We start from the raw sequence: 21,282 nt of genomic DNA, 5'->3' as shown, positions 1-21,282 counted from the left end.
CTGCGGGGGTATGCAACGCTGCCGGCTTTCTGACTGCGACGGCTTGGGCTTCCAACACGCGGGCATGGTTCTCCGAGCTGGTGAGCAGCTCCAGCATGCCCGGGTCCGGTTGGGCTTGCGGTAACGGCTGCGGTCGGATTGTGAGGGTGGTGGAAGTTCGGCCGGCAGGGACCGCTTCATCGACGGTCCTGACGTCATCAACCGCATTTGCTTCTTTAGTAGAAGTGCTGACGTTTCTGGTCCCGCTGTCCCAATCTTCGTAGGGCACCGGAAATCCTGAAGGTGAAAAAATATACCTCAAGCTGGATTGGAGCGGTGACAGTTTGTAAATGAAGGAAACAAACAAGTGACAGTTCTGAACTGTCACTATCCACACTGAATAAAATTTTGTTCCGAATATCGTTCAGATAAATAATATTTACGCTTGTATTTACGATATTTACGAAATATTTACGAAAGTAAATCCAATGCGCTACGGATCAACCATGTGCCCAACCCCGTGGTTGTGATTCACGCTATGACATGTTATTGTCAAAATAATTTCGCGGCTGTTAGTTTGTGTTCCGTGGTGCTGCTGTTAATTTATTATTGTGTATTACAATTGTGCTACACCGCGATTAGTTGTCCAATAAAACACGTATTCAATTAGAGCTCCAATTATTGATCTTTATTCTCCGATCGTATTCCCGCCTCAACTGTCCTCCCTCACTCTGACGGTTCGTCTCCCGTCCCTCTCTCCCCGTTGCCTACCGCGTGTGTCAGGGCCGTATTCAGTTCTCACATCTCCCCTTTTTTCACGATGAAACGTAATCGGCGAATCTGGCTGGCCTTTTCAAAGATCGACTTGGCTTCTTTGGTTGCTCCGGTTCAACGTCCACACAGAAAAAATAATGTAAATTTGGAAGCTTTAATTTTGGAAGGTTGAATATTACCTCTTTTATGATGTAATTTTACCTCAATTTTGACTGAAAAAGTGACATTACACCAGAAAAGTGGTAAAATTACACATTTCCAGAGGTAAAATTACACCTTTTTTCTGACATAAAAGATGTACCCCTTCCCAGATGTAATATTACCATGATTTTTTTTTCTGTGCACGTGATCCTCGATTCCTTGGGATTCGTCGCTGCGGTTTAGGCTGGCGTTGCCGTTGTTTTCAGCTTGAGACCACGCGGGACCCTCCATGGCAGCGCCTTCGCTAGTGGACACCTCCTCAGCGGCTGGTTTTTCTATCCTCTTAAGGTGCGCAACGTTTCGCTCGAAAGATTTGCCGCTGTTCGGGTCGCGGATCGTTGCACGAGGTCCGTCGCGCGCCAGCACTACGTACTCCGTCGGATTGAACGTTGTAGATAGCTTGTTACCAGGTAGAAGATTCTGCATAATAACAGTGTCTCCGGTCCCAATGGATGACTCCCGAGCTTTGCGTCGGGCATCTTCATTCTTCTTCCCTTTGTGTTTCAGGATGCGATCCCGATCCGCTTCTTCTGTGTTTGACGGAGCTCCCTCGATGTCACTGAGCGCCGGAATCTTCGACCGGATGGTCCGGCCATACAGCATCTCGGTTGGTGTCTTGCCGGTGGTCGAGTGCGGTGTAGTGTAATACATGACCAGATACTCCCGTAGATCCTGCTTCCAGTCTCTGTTCAGAGCGTGGCTGATCTTCAACCTCTTCAGGAACGATCGGTTCTGCTTCTCCACTAGTCCGTTCTCCTGTGGCCAATACGGAGCCGAATGATTCAGGTAGATGCCGTGCGTTTTGCAGTACTCTTGGATTTCTATTCCGACGAACTGCTTGGCGTTGTCCAGCGTTATCGTTTGTGGGTACCCCAGTCGTGTAAAGATCTTGTCGAGTCTTTGCACCGTTTCCTTCGCAGTTATCCTCGTCATCAGCTCTACTTCCTTATATCGACTGTAATAATCGATGACGACCAGCAGGTACACTCCACATGGCAGCGGTCCCAGAAAGTCTATGGCTAAATCAACCCATGGCTTACACGGAAGAGGCCGACGACACATGGGCTCCGGTCTACTGGGCAGTCCAACCAATCGACAACCATCACACGAGACAACCCGACGCGTGACGTCTCGGTCGATTCCCGGCCAACATACTCGGTCTCTGAGCCGACGTTTCATAACAGACTCACCCGGGTGACCTTCGTGAGCCAAATCCAGCATCCTTGCCCTCAGTTTATCAGGAACAACCAGCTTATCGTGTCGAACTAGCAGATCGTCCAACACGCACATCTCGCTTCTGAAAGGATGGAACGGTTTGGCCTCCGGCGGGTCCCAGTTTCCGGTGCGGATACATTGATTGACTGCTTCTAGCACCGAGTCCGACTTGGTAGCTTGATCGAGTTCATGGATGTCGACTGCGACTGACTGGCATACAGCAAGTATCATGAACTGACTGTCATTGTCAATGTTCTCAGATGAGGAGTGCTGAACTAGACGCGACAGCGGATCGGCAATAATTCCCGCGCCCTTCCGATGCTTGACGTGGAACCTGAATGATTGGAGTCGAAGCAGCCAACGCTCGATTCTGGATTCTGGTTTGGCAATATCTGCGCTCGGTTTCGGTCAGGCTCTTGCTTGCATAAGCAATTGGTCGCGGGGAGTCGTCTGTTTCGTCGCCGAACTGGATCAAAACCGCGCCCAGAGCAACCGGCGACGCGTCCGCGATTACCCTTGTCCGCAACGAGTTGTCAAAAAAGTAGAGCAATTACGTTCGAGATCATATCCTTCAGACGCAGGAAGGCTTCCTGTTGCTCCTTGCCCCAATCGAATTTAACCCCGGAATGTGTCAGCTGGCGAAGTGGAGCGGTAACCGTTGCGAGGTCCGGGAGGAAGCGGTCAATGTATGTTACCAATCCCAAAAAACTCCGGACTTCCTCTGGCGTCGACGGTGCCCGTAAGTTCTGCAGGGCTTCCACTTTGCTTCCACACGGTTCAATGCCTTCCGAATAAATCTCGTGGCCAAGAAACTGGAGCTTGGAAGCTTTGAACAAGCACTTTTCTTGGTTCAGAAGGATTCCGCGATCGTGCAGTGTGTTCAACAATGCCCGCAGAACTTCGTCGTGTTCCTTTTCGGTCGAACCAAAAATGAGAATGTCGTCGATATAGTTGACCACGTTTTTGCTGTAGGGACACAGAATCTGCTCCATGATGCGTTGGAATACTTCAGATGCGATCACGATTCCGTACATGAGCCGCTTGTACCGAAAAAGCCCCACGTGAGTGATGAACGTGGTTATGTACCTGCTCTCCTCTTTGAGCTCCACCTAATATATAATTGTTTTTATGTTTTTATGACCTGTACAGTATAACCATTTTTCCCGATATCTTTCTTACCTGATGGAACGCTGGAGAGTGTCGAGATGCATGAGCTGGCAGCGGTCTTCGTATGGCGGCAGCTGCTGGGGATTTCTCCAGGGCAGCAGTCTCAGGGCCTGCGTTGAATTCTCTCTAGCTGATAAACGGCGTTGTTGTAGTGCGGAGTCCAAACCGACGAGCAATATTCGAGCGAGGACCGAACCAACGAGCAGAACAGCGTTTTCAAGCAGTGGATGTCGGTGAAGTGGCGTGTCATACAGATCACCAGACCGAGCTGACGGGATGCTTTGGCAGTTATGAAGGACACGTGTTGCTTGAAGGTCAGTTTAACGTCCAGTATGACACCGAGATCCTTAACGTGATCAACTCTTTCTACTAGTGTGTCGCCAAGATGGTAGTTGAAGAGTATCGGACAGTGCTTCCGGCTAAACGTTATCACCTGGCATTTACCGGGATTTAGGACCATGTGATTCGCCTCACACCAATCAGCGAACTTATCCAGTTCGCGTTGCAGGGCTTCGGCATCTTCGAGACAGTCGATCTTGGCGAACAGTTTGAGGTCGTCTGCGTAGGAAAGATGAGGTCCTCTCAGGGTGAAGTTGGCGTCGTTGAAATAGAACCGAGGTGGCTGCCTTGACCGATTCCAGAGGTAGCGTCGAAACTTTCGGAGAGTGCGTCCTCGATTTTCACCCGCAGCGAGCGTCCCGACAGATACGACCTGAACCATATCAACAGGCTGCCACAGAATCCGAGCTTCTCGAGTTTGGCGATAGCGATACTGTGGTTAATCTTGTCGAAAGCTGCCGACAAATCTGTATAAACGGCGTCAGTTTGAGAGCGATTGTCGAAGCTATCGAAAACGAACTCGATGAAGCACAGCAGATTCGTGGCAATGGACCGTTTTGGAAAGAATCCATGCTGATCGCTGGATAATTCCTGGCGGCAATGGGCAAATATTGGACCAATCACCACCAACTCCAATACCTCTGTAGTTCTCGATGTTCCTTCGAACGCCTTTTTTATGCACGGGGAACATGAAGGCCTGCTTCCATGCACACGGGATCTTTCCGGAGGCGAGGGATAGCCGGAACAGGTGCAAAGGGGCGATACCAGCGCGGACGAACATCGCTTCAGCAGTGTCGAGGAATTCCGTCCGGTCCAGGGGTGCTTGAATGTTTCAGTTTAGTTATCGCAGCTGATATGGCGTCGTCACTGATGTGAATCATGGGGAGAGATCGATCGGAACGGGGAACGCTGTTGGCAGCAATTTGGATCTCGTCGTCGGTGATATGTTCGTTTGTAAAAACACTCGAAAACTTTTTGGCGAACAGCCTGCAGATTTCCGCAGTGCTCTCAGCTTCCTCGTTGGCCAATCGCATGGACGAAGGCAGCCCAGATTCTTTGCGGTTCTCGTCGACGAATTTCCAAAACTTCTTCGGGTTGGCCTTCAGCTCACGCTGCTTCTTGCGCTGGTAGCTTGCCATACAACTGCGACTCAGACGCTGGTATTTGCTGTTCATTCTCAAGTAGTACTCGCGAAGGGAAAGTGTTCCACACCTAGAGAAGATCTTGAAAGCGGCTCGCTTCTGGGTTTTGAGGTTGCAAAGCTCCGGCGTTTGCCACGGTAGGTGAGTGGAATTACGCTTCCTGACCTTAGGCACGAAATGTTCGATGTGATCTCGCAGGATTGATGAGAATGTATCGACCGCGGCATCGACGTCGACAGAGTCCAAGACACTATCCCAGTCGATGTTGCGCAGTGCCAGAGACATTTCATCGTAATCAACACCTCGGAAGTTGTAGCATACGGTGTCCGGTCGGTCTCGAGCAACAGAGCTGTGACAGCCGTCGATGGCGACAACGAGCGCGGGATGGCGATGGACGATCTTAGCAAGCGGGGCTTGATTGAATGAGACTCTAAGGACAATTTGACATAAAAGAATGCCTAGTATTCTACATCAATCAAAGTTTATTGACAGCATTACTCTAACTCAACAATTGCAACTAAATTTATCATCAACAGCGATCGAAGGAACATCAGATTTGGAAAGCATACAGATTTATTTTAAATGCTAATGCTAGGCAACAAATCAATTGTACTATCCTAAAGTCCCACCTAAATCCCACATTGTGATAGTGAAAAAGTCACAGAAGCAGCGGTGTCTTGTGCAATTGTGATATTTTCACTATCGGAGAACTAAGTAGTTCACGAAGACAGCTTATCGGTCAACGCTTAAGCCCTGGGGCAGCGGCAAAGCGAGTGCTCGTAGCATAAAGTGGTGTCCATAGTGCTTATAAAAAAGAATGTATACCCAAATTTTAACAGTCGGCCTGGGTTCGATCCCAGACGGTCCCGGTGGCATTTTTCGAGACGAGATTTGTCTGATCACGCCTTCCGTCGGAAGGGAAGTAAATGTTGGCCCCGGACTAACCTAAAGGTTAGGTCGTTAGCTCAGTTCAGGTGTAGGAGTCATCTCCCTGGGTCCTGTCTCGGTGGAGTCGTTGGTAGGCAGTTGGACTCACAATCCAAAGGTCGTTAGTTCGAATCCCGGGGTGGATGGAAGCTAAGGTGCAAAAAGAGGTTTGCAATTGCCTCAACAATTAAGCCTTCGAACACCTAGTTTCGAGTGGGAATCTCGCAATCGAGAACGCCAATGCAGTGTTGTAGAGCGAATAATTTGATTTTGGTTTTTGTTTTATACTTGGTTGATGAAAATTTTTAGCTTAAAACTATTTTTGTTGCAATTAAAAAAAAATTTTTTTCGACTACTTTTTCAGGGTGCGGGGCAGAATGGGCCACCTTAGAAAGCCTCTAAATGATTTGAAGGTTCAGTTGTTGTTTGGTTACCTTCGTAATAGTTGCTGGTAACATTATAAACATTGAACAAACTTTTTCAAACTATCTAATTTTTGAGAAAGCTTATTTAAGAACCTCGAAATAAACAAGATTTGCGTGGTTTTGTCAATAAATTTACATTTTTGCTCACAATTCGGAAAATATAATGAATTTAAACTTCGTTTTCGGTGTGGTGATGTTATTTGACGTCCTTTATAAGACCTTTGCTTTACAGTTGGTCTAAATCCTTTCTAAAGCCCAAAACCAAGGGTGGCCCATTCTGCCCCTACTTTTCTATAATCCAGGTTGTCTACCCGATGAACAAGGATAAAATAAATGTTTTGAGAATTTGATTAACCGACTAAGAAACATATCTCTAAAATTGGTTTATTCTTCTTTGAACGTAATGGAACCATCTTTGAAATTGTGGATATCCTCGTGCCAAAAATCTTCATCAGCATACGAGTCGTTTTCTGAGGCAAAATGCGTTGGGAATGCGGGCGCTTCCTTGTATTTCCTTAGCGGCAAAATCGTATCGTAGATGTACACAAGTCCGTTGGTATCGCCCGCAATGTTACTGCCCTGTACCCACATGACGTTGTACTTTGTGTTGATGCGCCAGATTTTCAAACCCCTCAGATTGCGCCAGCGATTGCCCATGTGGCCGGGCATTTTTGTTCCGGGCCACACGCGGGCTTTTGCGCCTCCCGCACCAATGTTACCGGGCCTTCGGTGAGTTTTGGTAACTCCGTGCGATGCAGGCATTCCTTTGAAACTGTGCCGCTTCACGACGCCCTGGAAACCATGGTCAACGCTGTAGAGTCAGAACATACAATTATACGTTTTGTAATTCAAGGTTCTTCAAAATTGTCTTACGTTTTGCCACGAACATCAACAAAGTCGCCGACCCGAAAATGGGTAACATTCAGTGGAGTTCCCGGTAAAATGCGAGCTTCTGGAGAAATTATGAACCGACACAAATGCTGCTTTGGAATCACGCCAGAATCTTTAAAGAGGCCACAATATTCCTTGGTAAATATGGACGGATCTCTGCTTTCTGCACCAACAAGCAGACAACCGTACGGATTTTTCCAGTTCCTTTTTTGGTTCGGCTCACGTGGCGGTTCAAACTCCTCCGGAGGAATATACTTTACGACGTGATTATCTATTATCTGAAAAAAAAAAATGAATAAAGACTTCGTCAAACGACAAATACTAACCTGAAGTAGTGTTGTCCGGATCTTGGTGCCGTCCTTTCTCCAAAGGGGATATTGGCCAATTTTCTTGGCGATCACACCGGTTCTTTTCATTCCAGGTTGCCACTGAACGGGAGGCAGCTCTTCCGATTTTATCAGGGACGATTTGGATTGATCGAACGTCAGCACGCCCTTGATCAGCGCTGAAGGACCGTATCGCTCGTACAGGACCTCTTTTACAAACGATGTATTTTCCGGCGTAATGAGCTCATCGTGAACCTAAAAAATGACTTGTGTAGCGGTCAGTTTTACAATTTCCATGCGCACACCCATACCGTTCGTTCTTTGCGGACAAACCACACCGGGTTTCGTAACCGGGGCCGATTCAAGTAGTTTTTGGCTCGGACTTGCAGCAAACTGTAAACAAAGCAGAGTAAAAACAGTACATAATAACAAAACAATCATTGCTTACCCGGTCAGCGTAAACTTTTGCGGTATTGAAAAAGAAATAACTTTGGAAAGCAGCATTTTTGCAGGAAAATATTTTTAAAACAGTGCAGGAACAAACTCAAAAGCACATCTTTTTGCTTTCAGCCGATAGCTGTCAAAAAAAAACAGAATCGCGCAGCGCAGTGTTGCCATTTTGACTGTGCACCGATCACACCCTTACCAAAAATCATGATTTTCTGAGTTCAATATCCCACTTTTCATACGAATTTTTCAGTTCAACCCATATAACCATTTTTATGGTTGTACACGCTTACCAGGCGATCGCAATTTTTGAGATAAACGTCGCAAAAAGTACACCCTTACCAAAAATCATGATTTTTTTAGTTCCAAATCCCACTTTTCATACGATTTTTTCAGTTCAACCCATATAACCATTTTTATGGTTGTAGTACTTGAACTCAAAAAATCGTATGAAAAGTGGGATTTGGAACTCAAAAAATCATGATTTTTGGTAAGGGTGTAGAGAGCCTAGGGCTTATTATCTATTATCTATCGAGAAATTTAAAAGAGAGATGTGAGCCGGTAACATGGAGTTAAACTTTCGCAGCTTTCATGGAAACCTTCACAGCAGCTTGACAGAAAGTTTAACTCCATGTTGCACTTTTAATTTCTCGATAGAGAACGGACATCTCAAACCAAAAGTACCAATATCACGCAAAATCCAGATAACACAGATCTGTGTAAAATTTGACACAGATCGCCCAAAACCTGGAATACACAGAATCTGTGTAAAAGCCTTGTACACAGATCTGTGTTCAGGCGTTGTCTGTCAAATCTGTGTAAATTTCCAACCAGAAATCTGAGTAAAATTTTACACAGATCTGGGTAATTTTTTCCCCAGATTTTTTTTTTGTTTGTTAGAGAACCAAAAACACGATTTTAAATCGATTTTGGAAAGAAAACAAGATTAATTTACGTTTATTAATCTAATAAATATGCTTAAAGTAATTGTTGGCCATATTTGATATTTTTATGTGGTTTTTGCACTGCCGGTTCTTCCACCTAGCAATCATCGTAATTTTGGGGTTCTCCCGATGTCGACGGCAAACAACATGAAAACCATTAAACTGGGATGACGTCGTAAAGTGCCACACCAAGCCGGCTTCCGGAACCTGTACCAATGGAGAATATCGTTCCAAGAGAACCTTGCCGGACCACTAACAAACGAAAAAAACAAAGTTAGGTTAGGTTTTCAGATCTTCTAGATAAACTCTTACCAGGTTCCACAAACAATCGTGTCATCGGGTACTGGAGAAGTTTGGAAGTTGGCCAAAGTCTGAAAAAGTATACTAATGATGAATGAAGCAAATAAGTATTAAAAGAAATTAAACTCACAAAGTTTTCAAATACTTTCAATGCCGCCTGCTAAAAACTGACAACTGTTTTTTTACACAGATTTGGAAGAACGGATCTTCAAAAATCTGTGTATTTTTTTACAAAGAACTGTGTAAGAAAATTACCCAGATTGTGAAAGCTGGAACTGAACAACAATCTGTGTAATTTTTTTTACACAGATCTGTGTTATCTGGATTTTGCGTGATCGAAGCACGAGAACTGTCAAACGGAGGTACCAAACGAGCTCTACACGCAAAACGGACATTAGGTATAAATTCCTAATTTTTAGGTATAATCGAACCTGACTGCAATAAGTTATTTTTTTTCAAATTCAAATTCGGTTTTATTGGTGAATAATCAGATACAATAAGTTCTTTTAAGGTACAAAACAGAGTTTTGGAGTTCCTTTCAGCTGTGTGTTACATCATAATCCATATTGGAACAATTGTTGCTTGTACACTCAACCCCCGGTGGTTGGTCACTTTTTCGTTTGACACTTTTTTAGTTTGTACCCCGTTGGTTGGTCAAAGTCAAACTAAAAAGTGACGAATTGTCACTTTTTACACGGCGCTTACGCACACTATCAAAACAAACGTTTGATAGTGTGCGTGAACTCCGTGTAAAAGGGGTGTCAAACTAAAAAGTGACCCCGTTCGTTTGACAACAGTTGGTGTCAAACCATCGGGGTTTGAGTGTAGTTAAGGGGTTACCGAAAGTAAGAAAAAGTTAAGAAAAAACTTACTAAAATTGCAAGGGAAAGGGGATAGAAATAGAAAAAGCTTAAAACTAGATCACAGTTTTTTATCCTTTATAGATGTGCTTAATCATCAGCTCCCCGAGGGCCAGAAATTGCTCCGCCTTGTTACGGCAGGTCCGAAACCGCGTCATCATCTCCCCCGCGAGAGCAAAGAACTCCGGCAGGGTAAAGAGATCTTCCCCGGTGACTCCTTGCTGGGCCGCATCGCCGCTACCGGCAGCGACCACGCTTGCAAACGACCGCCCCCATCCAGGAGGGAACGCTGGGTTGTCCGTTGGAACCGTACGCTGGCCAGCTGCAGGAACGGCTGCACTCGTACTTCGTTGAGGAGGGTGGGATGCTGCTGCTTTCTTCTTCCTCTTTTCCTGCTCCTCGAGGTAGGACTTTCGCGCGACGCATCCGCGGTAATTACCGGTATGGTTACCGCCACAGTTCGCGCACTTTACGCGCGGCTTGGTTTGTTCTGCGTTTTCCCCAAGTCCGCCTTACGTGGCAGTGCGCACACCTCCGAGAGGTGTGACTCACCGCACTTCACGCAGCGGGGCCGGAGGTTGCAGTTCCGCGAGCCGTGGCCGAATTTCTGGCAACGGTGACATTGCGCTGCGTCCGTCGGATTTTGGAGTAAAACCGCCAGTTTACCCAAAACCGTCCAACGCCTTAGTCCGCCGCAGGTCTTGAATTTTGACGGTGCCGCGGTCGAAGTACAACAGGTACAGTGTGTGTGTACCTGTGACGGTTGTCTTCCGCGAGAGGACTTTTATGTCTCGCGGCGTTATTCCGACACCCGAGAGGTGCTCCTTGAGGACGGAGATCGGGCGGTCTTGATACCCCTGCAAGACGATCTTAACAGCGGTCTTCTGCACGGGGTCGAATGTGTAGAACTTGAAGTTTTGACGCTTCAATTTCTCCACAACCAGGTCGAAGTTCTTTTGGTCAAATGTGAACACTTGCACTGACGATTTACCTATTTTGAGGCAGTACACGAGGCCTTCCAGCTGCTCGTCAACATCGTCCGCCAACGTGTCCAAAACGAAAATTGGTGGTGGTCGTCGTTCCTTCGGAGTAATTACTTTTTTTGGCGAAATAACTTTCTTCCGTGCACGACCATCGTCGTCGTCGTCGTCGGTAGTGCTACCGTCGGTGTTGTTGTTGTTGCTTTCCTCGTCACTCAGTCTCGCGAACTTGTTACTGGTGGGAATGTTGGCGGATGTTGAAGCGCCATCGGTCGACGGATTGCCGGAAGTAGCTGAACGGAGCCTTATTGGGCTGCGGCCCTGGACACGGTAATTAGGTGTAATAACTTGGGGTCGAATCCTTTGGCGCACACACTCCCCGGCGCGATGGCGGTCGACGCGGCGTTGGTTTGTTTACCTTTTGCACACGGCCGGTAGACGAACTTCGCGGGTTTTCGAGGTCGCACTCGAACTGCCACGGCCACGGCCGGCCCTTGGCATGCTGTTGGAGCAAACTCGCGGCTAATCACGGTAAATTACGGCGAAAAATTTCGAAAAAACGATAGAGCACTGAGCACTTGACTGCTGCTTGCACTCGTGCGTACACGGAGGGTGAAGTTATTTTTTTACTAATCGGCTATTAGTAATAAAATTAATAATAGCGTTTTAGTACGAGAATTCCTATATTTTAGGTATAACTGTAGAACCAAAATACCTTAATTTTAGGTATTTTCTGGAAAAGTGAGGGGACCAAAATTACTTATATTTAGGTATAATCCAAGATGGCGGACCATGATTATTCCTTATTTCTAGGTATAAATACCTAAATTTGAGGTATTTTCTGGAAAAGTGAGGGATCCAAAATTACTGATATTCAGGTATAATCCATGATGGCGGACCATTATTATTCCTAATTTTTAGGAATAAATACCTAAATTTGAGGTATTTTCAGAAAAAGTGAGGGATCCAAAATTACTAATATTTAGGTATAATCCAAGATGACGGACCATGATTATTCCTTATTTCTAAGTATATATACCTAAATTTGAGTTATTTTCTGGAAAAGTGAGGGATCCAAAATTACTGATATTTAGGTATAATCCAAGATATCGGACCATTATTATTCCTAATTTCTACACGGAAACTAAAATCATGATTGAGATTATTAGCAAACTGCATATAAACGAATTTTAAATTTGCTTTATAAAATCCATAGCACAGCTTCATGAACCTTATTTGGCAACATATGCTTATTAAACTTAATCTCAATACATTTTATATGCGCGTTGCCTATAACCATGCTTGCGTTCTGCTTGTTAAACATTGTTATGCTCGCCAATAAACTTTGTGAGCATTGCATATAAACTGTATGTGCGAGATATCATACATTTTTGCAGTATGCTTTTACACATACAACTTATATGCAATGTTCACAACATTTATGTACGAGTGCTCGAATGTGTACATAAATTCTTAAAGTCAAACAAGATGGCGAAAATTGAAAAACAGCATAATTTGCAGCAGTTCGGAAATTTTCTTAAAAGTCAAACGAGTTAAAAAAAACTGGTTGCAGAGTGAATGGTTCGGCGTAGATTTGATCCGACGGCATCATTTCGCTAACCCGGAATCCAGAATGTGGTCTCATCGCGGCAATTGGAATGCGGTTCGGTGGATCCTGGGGAGGTGGATAGTACGGAGGTAATCGGGACACCAGGTGCGACAATGGACGGATCGAGTGAGGATTGGGGATGTGAGTTGATTGGGGGAGTTTGATTTGAGCTGTGAGATTTTATTTGTGATTTTGTTTATGTAGATAAAGAAGGTCGCCGACGTCCTCCCTTTCGGACCACTCGCACGCTTCCAGCTTGTCCTCAACGTTCGGAGTGTCACAACCTGTGCCAACACCGGCGTCCAACGATCTGCTATCGGACCTTAGCGGACTTTCGCTGTGCAAAATTAACGGTGAGTTTTGGTTGAGGTGCTTCATTACATGCAAAGCTTCGACACGGCCCCTGGAGGGAGATTTTTGAACCCCGGACCCTTCTGTAATTTCAGCTGGCGCCAAGATGAGCCGGGATCTTGGTCAGTTGCGGCCGGAAACGTCCAGGATACGCGGATGGTCTGATCAAGTGTTGCCGGGACCGAGAAACCCGGAGCAGGCGCACTCATTCAAAACAACGAACAACACGACCTCCTCCCGGAACTTCTCACCGGAGATTGGCTCTACCTCGTAACCCACAAGATCCCCTCTTTAGCACCTTCCCCCGACCCGGACAAGTTGCTACTTCTAGCGATGGCAGAGGAGTTGGGAGAGCGTCCAAGGTGGAGGTTTGCAAGATTTGGACGGTTGCTGTTTGGCGGGTTCAAGTTCAATCGATTGCAATTTGTCGAGCGGACCGATTCGGCGGCCCAACCCAACGAGTGCACCCTTAAAGCAAAGCGAGTCAGCAACGCCAAAAGAGATTCCCACCATCGGCCGCGATTGCTTTTTATTTAGAATGTAATTGGAAAAACACGTGCAAACTCTTTAAATAAAAATTCCTAAATAAGCAGCATAAAAAAATAAATTATAAAAATTGAAAGAAAATTTAAACAGAAAAATATCATAAGGAATACTAAATAAAAATAAAATGCGTTACTATTGAAAATCAAATGAAAAATATTATAAAAATTATTAACTTTACTGATATGTGTTTTAAGTGAAAGCATATTAAAATCTGTGAGCATTGCATATACTGTTCATGTGCTGTGAACATACATTTTATATGCGTTAGCATGTTTTAAATTCGTATCCATGTATATGTAATGCTGATAGAGTTTATATGCAGGGCTCACACCGTTTATGTGCAGAAGCATTTTGCAAAAATCTATATGCAAAACTAATAGCAACAATCATGATATTTATTTCAGTGTAGGTATAAATACCTAAATTTGAGGTATTTTCTGGAAAAGTGAGAAATCCAAAATTACTGATATTCAGGTATAATCCAAGATGGCGGACCATTATTATTCCTAATTTCTAGGTATAAATACCTAAATTTGAGGTATTTTCTGGAAAAGTGAGGGATCCAAAATTACTGATATTTAGGTATAATCCAAGATGGCGGACCATGATTATTCCTTATTTCTAGGTATAAATACCTAAATTTGAGGTATTTTCTGGAAAAGTGAGGGATCCAAAATTACTGATATTCAGGTATAATCCAAGATGGCGGACCATTATTATTCCTAATTTTTAGGAATAAATACCTAAATTTGAGGTATTTTCAGAAAAAGTGAGGGATCCAAAATTACTAATATTTAGGTATAATCCAAGATGGCGGACCATGGTTATTCCTTATTGCTATGTATAATTACTTAAATTTGAGGTATTTTCTGGAAAAGTGAGGGATCCAAAATTACTGATATTCAGGTATAATCCAAGATGGCGGACCATTATTATTCCTAATTTTTAGGAATAAATACCTAAATTTGAGGTATTTTCAGAAAAAGTGAGGGATCCAAAATTACTAATATTTAGGTATAATCCAAGATGGCGGACCATGATTATTTCTTATTTCTAGGTATAAATACATAAATTTGAGGTATCTTCTGGAAAAGTGAGGGATCCAAAATTACTGATATTCAGGTATAATCCAAGATGGCGGACCATTATTATTCCTAATTTTTAGGAATAAATACCTAAATTTGAGGTATTTTCAGAAAAAATGAGGGATCCAAAATTACTGATATTCAGGTATAATCAAAGATGGCGGACCATGATTATTCCAAATTTTTTTTTTAACAATCTAAATTTGAGGTATTTTCTGGAAAAGTGAGGGATCCAAAATTACTGATAATCAGGTATAATCAAAGATGGCGGACCATTTATTCCTTATTTCTAGCATAGATTATTAATCAAGTAGATGTCCCACTTGGAAGTTGCTCCATATACCAAGTTGGCGACACCCCTTTAGCGATCTGCGCGCCGCCATCGTCAATTTACAGGTACTAAATGGGAAAACAAAATCATAGTACTCTGTGCATTTGCCTGTTGAAAAATTGTTTTGTTTTTGACAAAGTGTCACCAGATTGGGTTCAACACGTCCTTGAACAAACTTTTTTTTTGTAATTTACCTTTTTAAATTCCAAAACACGTAAAAAATCGGCCACCAGGTGTGTTCTTCAGCAGGACAAGTAGCAGTGGCAGCAGCAGTAAAGAATCTGACTAGAATAATAGAACCGGAAACGGGAGGAGTTGACTCTCTTCAAGCCGAACATGGGCAGTTCCTAACTATGGCGAAACCTCTGCGGATTTGTACCACTCCCCCGGCCAGGTGGAAAAGTCTCGAGTGATGGCACGAAGGTTAGGGGGGCTACAGTCTGCTCTTCAAAGAGATGCTTTTTGTATATGGTTGTTTAGAATCCTTTACCATGTGTAGATGCTTCATTTTATTATTATTTTTTTCAGACATGAAGAACTGTATGTAAAACTTTTGCCAAAATGCAGCGCAAGAATAGACAAACAAACTCAACGCTGATTCCTCCGTTCATGTGCATCAGATTCAAAGAGGCTACTTCCATATGCTAAACTACCCGGTTGACATTGAACCGCAAGAAGAATCTTCAGTTTTGGGAATAGTTCTGGAGCTGCTCCAAAATCTAAGACCAGTGTTTCCCAAAGTGGGTACTGGGCCCCGCTAGTAGGGTCTGACAAGCTCCTGGAGTGGCCGTGGGGGTGGGGCCTAGGATAATAGTTTGCGAATCAGTGATCTAGAGAAATTAAATTTAATCAGCATGTAGTTGTATGATATTCGTTTTATTGGGTCAACGTTTTATTATCAAATAACAAATAAAACATGAACCAGTTGTAACAAAAATCGAGGCATTTCATCATGGTGCCCAGCATGTGTTTAGATTAGAATTATGTTTCAGCTCGCATCCGCTATTCCGGCAACGATGGATTGTCGCACGCCGTGGTTCTTGTGGAACCGGGCCCGGGAAAAGCTTTGCTTGAGTTCTGTTCACACGAGAAAGCTGTGTCCGCTAGAAGCACCGACAGTTACGGTCAGATTCCAGAACGCTGCGCAGTTTCCGTTTGCTGTGGTGGAATGGTTGGCAGTGTCTTCTTTATCAGGTTTAGAGTGCAGCCAGAGCGCCTGTAAAAATAAATTTTCACATAAGCAATTTTTCTGTTAAACTTTTTTCTACTCACTTGCTAACACGTCTCCAAGATGAACGGATGGCACCCTCGGAAAAATCGGCTCCGTGCGTAGGATTTTCGGTGGTCAGTTGACAGAAAATAAACAAAGTTTGAAAAGCAGCTGTTGCTACGATGCAACCGTACCACTTGAACTGAAACTGGGGAAAAATAATTTTCCCTTTGGAAACATCGAAAAGTAGTACCTGTGAATTTCCACCAGGTGCAATTTTGGCGTGGCGGTAGTGTCGCCAGCCCCAACAGGAGTGGCGTATCTATATATATTTAGTCTATGTTTCTAGGCATAAATACCTAAATTTGAGGTATTTTCTATAAACGTGAGGGATCGAAAATTACTTATACTTAAGAATAATCAAAGATCAAAATAGGTATTATCCAAGAGATATGCAGGCAGAAGAAAACAATGGTTTATATGATATTAATATTTTTATTTATATCAAACACAACTATTTTATAAATGTTCTCACCTAAAAATGAATATTAAAATTTAAATTATATTTTATTTTTTCAATGCATCTATATTTTTAATATTAACTTTATCTTTTTTATAAATATTTTGGTTTTTTAATGTTGTTATAAATTTTTAATTGTTAAATATTTTAGTATTTTAATATTTCAATAATTAAATATTTAAATATTTTAATATTTTAATATTTTATTATTTTAATATTTTAATATTTTAATATTTTAATATTTTAATATTTTAATATTTTAATATTTTAATATTTTAATATTTTAATATTTTAATATTGAAATATTTTGATATTTTAATATTTTAATATTTTAATATTTTAATATTTTATTATTTTAATATTTTAATATTTTAATATTTTAATATTTTAATATTTTAATATTTTAAAATTTTAATATTTTAATATTTTAATATTTTAATATTTTAATATTTTAATATTTTAATATTTTAATATTTTAATATTTTAATATTTTAATATTTTAATATTTTAATATTTTAATATTTTAATATTTTAATATTCTAATATTTTAATATTTTAATATTTTAATATTTTAATATTTTAATATTTTAATATTTTAATATTTTAATATTTTAATATTTTAATATTTTAATATTTTAATATTTTAATATTTTAATATTTTAATATTTTAATATTTTAATATTTTAATATTTTAATATTTTAATATTTTAATATTTTAATATTTTAATATTTTAATATTTTAATATTTTAATATTTTAATATTTTGATATTTAAATTTTTTTAATATTTTAATATTTAAATATTTTAATATTTTAATATTTTCATATTTTAATATTTTAATATTTAAATATTTGGAATTTTGGAATATAAGATATTTTGGAGTTAAAGAATATTTGGAAACTAAGAAAAAAAAAATTTCTCTCTCTCTCTCTCTCGCTGTTCCTCTTCCCCTCTAACTCTCCCACATTTTCTCCCCCTCTCTCTTTACCACTTTCTCTCTCCTACTCCTACTCTCTCTCACTTTATCTTTCATCTCTCTCTCTTTCTTCCTCTTGATTTGCCCCTCTCACTCCCACTTTGTCTCTCCCTCTCTCTCTCTTTTCTCCTACTTTCTCTCTCTCTCCCACTTTATCTCTGCCCTCTATATCACTACATTTTCTCTCTCTCTCTCTCTCTCCCCCACTCTTCCTTGTCTCTTCCCACTTTCTCTCTCCCTCTCCTCCTCCTCTCTCTCCATATATCTATCTCTCTTTCCCTTTCTCTCTCTCCATCTTTTTCACTTTCTCTCTCCTTCTCCCCCTCTCTCTCTCTATAACTTTCTCTCTCCTTTAACTCTTCCTCTCCCTCTTCATATCCCTCTCTCTCCCGTAAATAGTTTTGTTTTAATTTTTATTTTTTTTTTTTTTTTTTAATGGCATCATTAGTGCGCTGACCACGGGGACGCGCTGTCTTGTTTTTGCATGCTCATTTTCATTTCTATTGTGTCGCTGTTTGTGTGCTTGGGTGAGTGGTTATTATAATTAAATAATGGCATCATTAGTGCGCTGACCACGGGGACGCGCTGTCTTGTTTTTGCATGCTCATTTTCATTTCTTTTGTGTCGCTGTTTGTGTGCTTGGGTGCGTGGTTATTATAATTAAATAATGGCATCATTAGTGCGCTGACCACGGGGACGCGCTGTCTTGTTTTTGCATGCTCATTTTCATTTCTTTTGTGTCGCTGTTTGTGTGCTTGGGTGAGTGGTTATTATAATTAAATAATGGCATCATTAGTGCGCTGACCACGGGGACGCGCTGTCTTGTTTTTGCATGCTCATTTTCATTTCTATTGTGTCGCTGTTTGTGTGCTTGGGTGAGTGGTTATTATAATTAAATAATGGCATCATTAGTGCGCTGACCACGGGGACGCGTTGTCTTGTTTTTGCATGCTCATTTTCATTTCTTTTGTGTCTCTGTTTGTGTGCTTGGGTGAGTGGTTATTATAATTAAATAATGGCATCATTAGTGCGCTGACCACGGGGACGCGCTGACTTGTTTTTGCATGCTCATTTTCATTTCTATTGTGTCGCTGTTTGTGTGCTTGGGTGCGAGGTTATTATAATTAAATAATGGCATCATTAGTGCACTGCCCACGGGGACGCGCTGTCTTGTTTTTGCATGCTCATTTTCATTTCTTTTGTGTCGCTGTTTGTGTGCTGGGGTGCTTGGTTATTATATATAGGTGAAGGGATTTTATTAAATGATCATTATATTGCATTATTATATTTATTTGACTATATAACCACACTATATTTTACACTTAACACATCATACAAAACACAAATGAAACTGTAAACAGGAGCGTTTGGTACGGTATGTCCACGCATCCTTCCTCCCCTGTAGATTCTGTGAAATGTGATCCGTTCTCAGAATCCTCTCTGCGGTAAACACAACGTAGTAGGGCTGGCCGCTTTAATTTTTGCAATACATTTTCGGGTGTTCTCGGATGTACTGCAATTATTAATAATGACAAGAAAAGTGCTTGGGGCGTAATCTAATCACAAGACTTTCCAGCATGCTTTCATCGGACTGGCTGCGTTTGTGTTAGATTAGATTAGATTAGATTAGATTGTTTTAATTTTTATTTTTTGTATGGTTTTTGTATTTTATAATTTTTCACACATACACACACACACACACACACACACACACACACACACACACACACACACACACACACACACACACACCAACTTTCACTGCAAATTAGCACCCGTTTTGCTTCACCAACTCCCGGCGGAACAATCAACTCCTTTACGGCATTTCCGTTTTGCCGCTGTCTTCCGTCCGATTCTCATGTTTAACCGGTGCCGCGTTTATCCGTCCACAAGGGATGGAGGAGGAAGAGTAGGTGAACTTAACGAAATGCCGCATGTTGACGGAACAGTAAACGTCCCGCCAGAAATTTCCCGGCCCGACCGGCACCTCTTTTCAGCGAAACATTCAACTTCCGGCGGATTGTTTAATCAACATCCACCTCCTCCTCGCAACATCCCTGCCAACGCCAACCAACCAACTCTGCCACGCAAACCGATTCCTTTCAATACTGCCGTTGAAGCCGACTTGAAGAACAGCCACCGGGAGCCGCATCGCCGTCGCCAGGAGTTGAATGTTCCGTCCTCTTCCTTCTACACCCGGCGTCCGTCCTCTTCCTACAACACCCGGCGTTGCATTTTCCTCTGGCGGACAATCCGAATCGCAAAATCCGCATTCCTGATTACAACCCACAACGGGCTTCGACGCAAACCGGTTCCATCCGGCAGAAAATACAACTTACCTATAACAGCAGCTGGCCAAAAACCTTCCAAAGTGCTACACAACCGGCACCGAACTGACATGTCAGATCGTGAAATTAACGCAAGTTCGAAAAAATACTTAAATTTAGTATTTTTTAAGAAGTATTCCAGTGTTCTAAAAAAATACTAAATTTCAGGAAGAAAAAAATACTAAATTTTAGGTATAATTTGACAAGCTAGAACATAAGTTCAAAAAATACTAAAAATAAGTAATTTATACCTAACTCCGGTTTTGCGTGTAGGCTCTCTAGCAAAAAGTAGTTCACTTTAGAGGGGTGTATCCCATTTGGCATAATGCCATCTGGCATAAAGCCGTTTGGCGTAACGCCGTTTGGCATAATGCCGTTTGGCATTATGGACGTTTGGCATAACGGTCATTTGGCATAATGGCCATTTGGCATAATGGTCATTTGGCATAATGATGTTGAAATTTCAAAATAAAGTTAATATTGGAATTGCTCCAAGAAGGCCATATTAGGTTGTGATAACTGCCGGCGAAAGCTGATTTTTTTATTTTTTTGATTTGAAAACTGATGGCTATGGGTGCCCAGAACTTGAAACTTTTGTTCAAAACGTTGCTCCACTTGCTGAATGTTGTTCCCAGGGCTATTTTAAGCCATTGAGCCAAATATGTTCGACATTTACCCATCGATATTCCAGGTTAAAGATTGTATGGAAAAATAGGGAACAAAATATGCTAGATTTAAAAACATTTTTTTCTGCGATTTTATCAATATTCTCAAATATTAGATTCTCATTTGAATTCTCCAGTAAATATCAAAAATAACCTATAAGCAATGGGTTACCTATGTAGTGTAGAGATCCTAAACAGGGAGACTGGACGAAGTGAATTTGACGTACCCAAACAGACGCGAGTTTGACGTATCCAAACGAGCATTTGCCTTTACGCCCAGCAAAACTTATCAGTGTTGCCAAGCTCAAAACATACGTTGCCAGATCGATTTAGCAAGCTTAGACCAGTCTCCCTGTTTAGGGTCTCTAATGTAGTGATGACCTTTTGAAAATTTAATCTGGAATTTTAAGGCTCATCAACTTTGTCATAGAAGTACACGCAGAAAAATAAGGCATATTTGAATCGACAAAACATTTTGTTGATTTGTGATTTGAAAGTCAAGATTTTTGTTAAATCAACGCTAAACGTCAAAGCAACTTTTTCAAAACAACAAAAGATTTTTGTGGAATTGAGAAAATCAAGGTTTGTTTCAATGCAAAATCGGCGTTGATTATATTCAACAAAATTTTTGTTGAATCAAACCTCGTACAGGCTGATCGTACATAATATTTTTCTGCGTGTAGAATTTTCTTTTTTTATGCTGTATTTTCCTTTCTTTAAAGAAGGAAGGGCTTTGGATCTAACC

General features: G+C 41.8%; 1 protein-coding gene and 1 long non-coding RNA gene across 2 annotated transcripts; both read right to left on the bottom strand.

Annotated features, from left to right (window-relative positions):
- Window positions 1–6,519: 6,519 nt before the first annotated feature.
- Window positions 6,520–7,996, bottom strand: LOC6051179 (39S ribosomal protein L3, mitochondrial). Its single transcript, XM_001867626.2, has 5 exons — window positions 7,835–7,996; window positions 7,698–7,779; window positions 7,387–7,641; window positions 7,043–7,338; window positions 6,520–6,980 (listed from the first exon to the last, which is right to left on the bottom strand). The coding sequence occupies exons 1-5, from the start codon at window positions 7,888–7,890 to the stop codon at window positions 6,554–6,556; spliced, it is 1,116 nt and encodes a 371-aa protein (XP_001867661.1). The 5' UTR covers window positions 7,891–7,996; the 3' UTR covers window positions 6,520–6,553.
- Window positions 7,997–8,756: 760 nt separating this feature from the next.
- On the bottom strand, window positions 8,757–9,433 carry LOC119771246. Its single transcript, XR_005279112.1, has 3 exons — window positions 9,208–9,433; window positions 9,090–9,148; window positions 8,757–9,029 (listed from the first exon to the last, which is right to left on the bottom strand). It is a non-coding gene; the product is annotated as an uncharacterized LOC119771246 (long non-coding RNA).
- Window positions 9,434–21,282: the final 11,849 nt, after the last annotated feature.

Source organism: Culex quinquefasciatus, chromosome 1 (assembly GCF_015732765.1).
Source record: "Culex quinquefasciatus strain JHB chromosome 1, VPISU_Cqui_1.0_pri_paternal, whole genome shotgun sequence".
Taxonomy (NCBI): domain Eukaryota; kingdom Metazoa; phylum Arthropoda; class Insecta; order Diptera; family Culicidae; genus Culex; species Culex quinquefasciatus.
The sequence above is the reverse complement of the archived record's forward strand: the minus strand, read 5'-3'. Positions and strand labels throughout refer to the sequence as shown.

Bases quoted from the DNA above. Each gene is read 5' to 3' on its own strand.
- LOC6051179 (XM_001867626.2), bottom strand. From the start codon at position 7,890: ATGCTGCTTTCCAAAGTTATTTCTTTTTCAATACCGCAAAAGTTTACG. The intron at 7,780-7,834 runs GTAAGCAATGAT...CTTTGTTTACAG, and splicing joins CAAAAGTTTACGCTGACCGG to TTTGCTGCAAGTCCGAGCCA. The intron at 7,642-7,697 runs GTATGGGTGTGC...GTCATTTTTTAG, and splicing joins TTGTCCGCAAAGAACGAACG to GTTCACGATGAGCTCATTAC.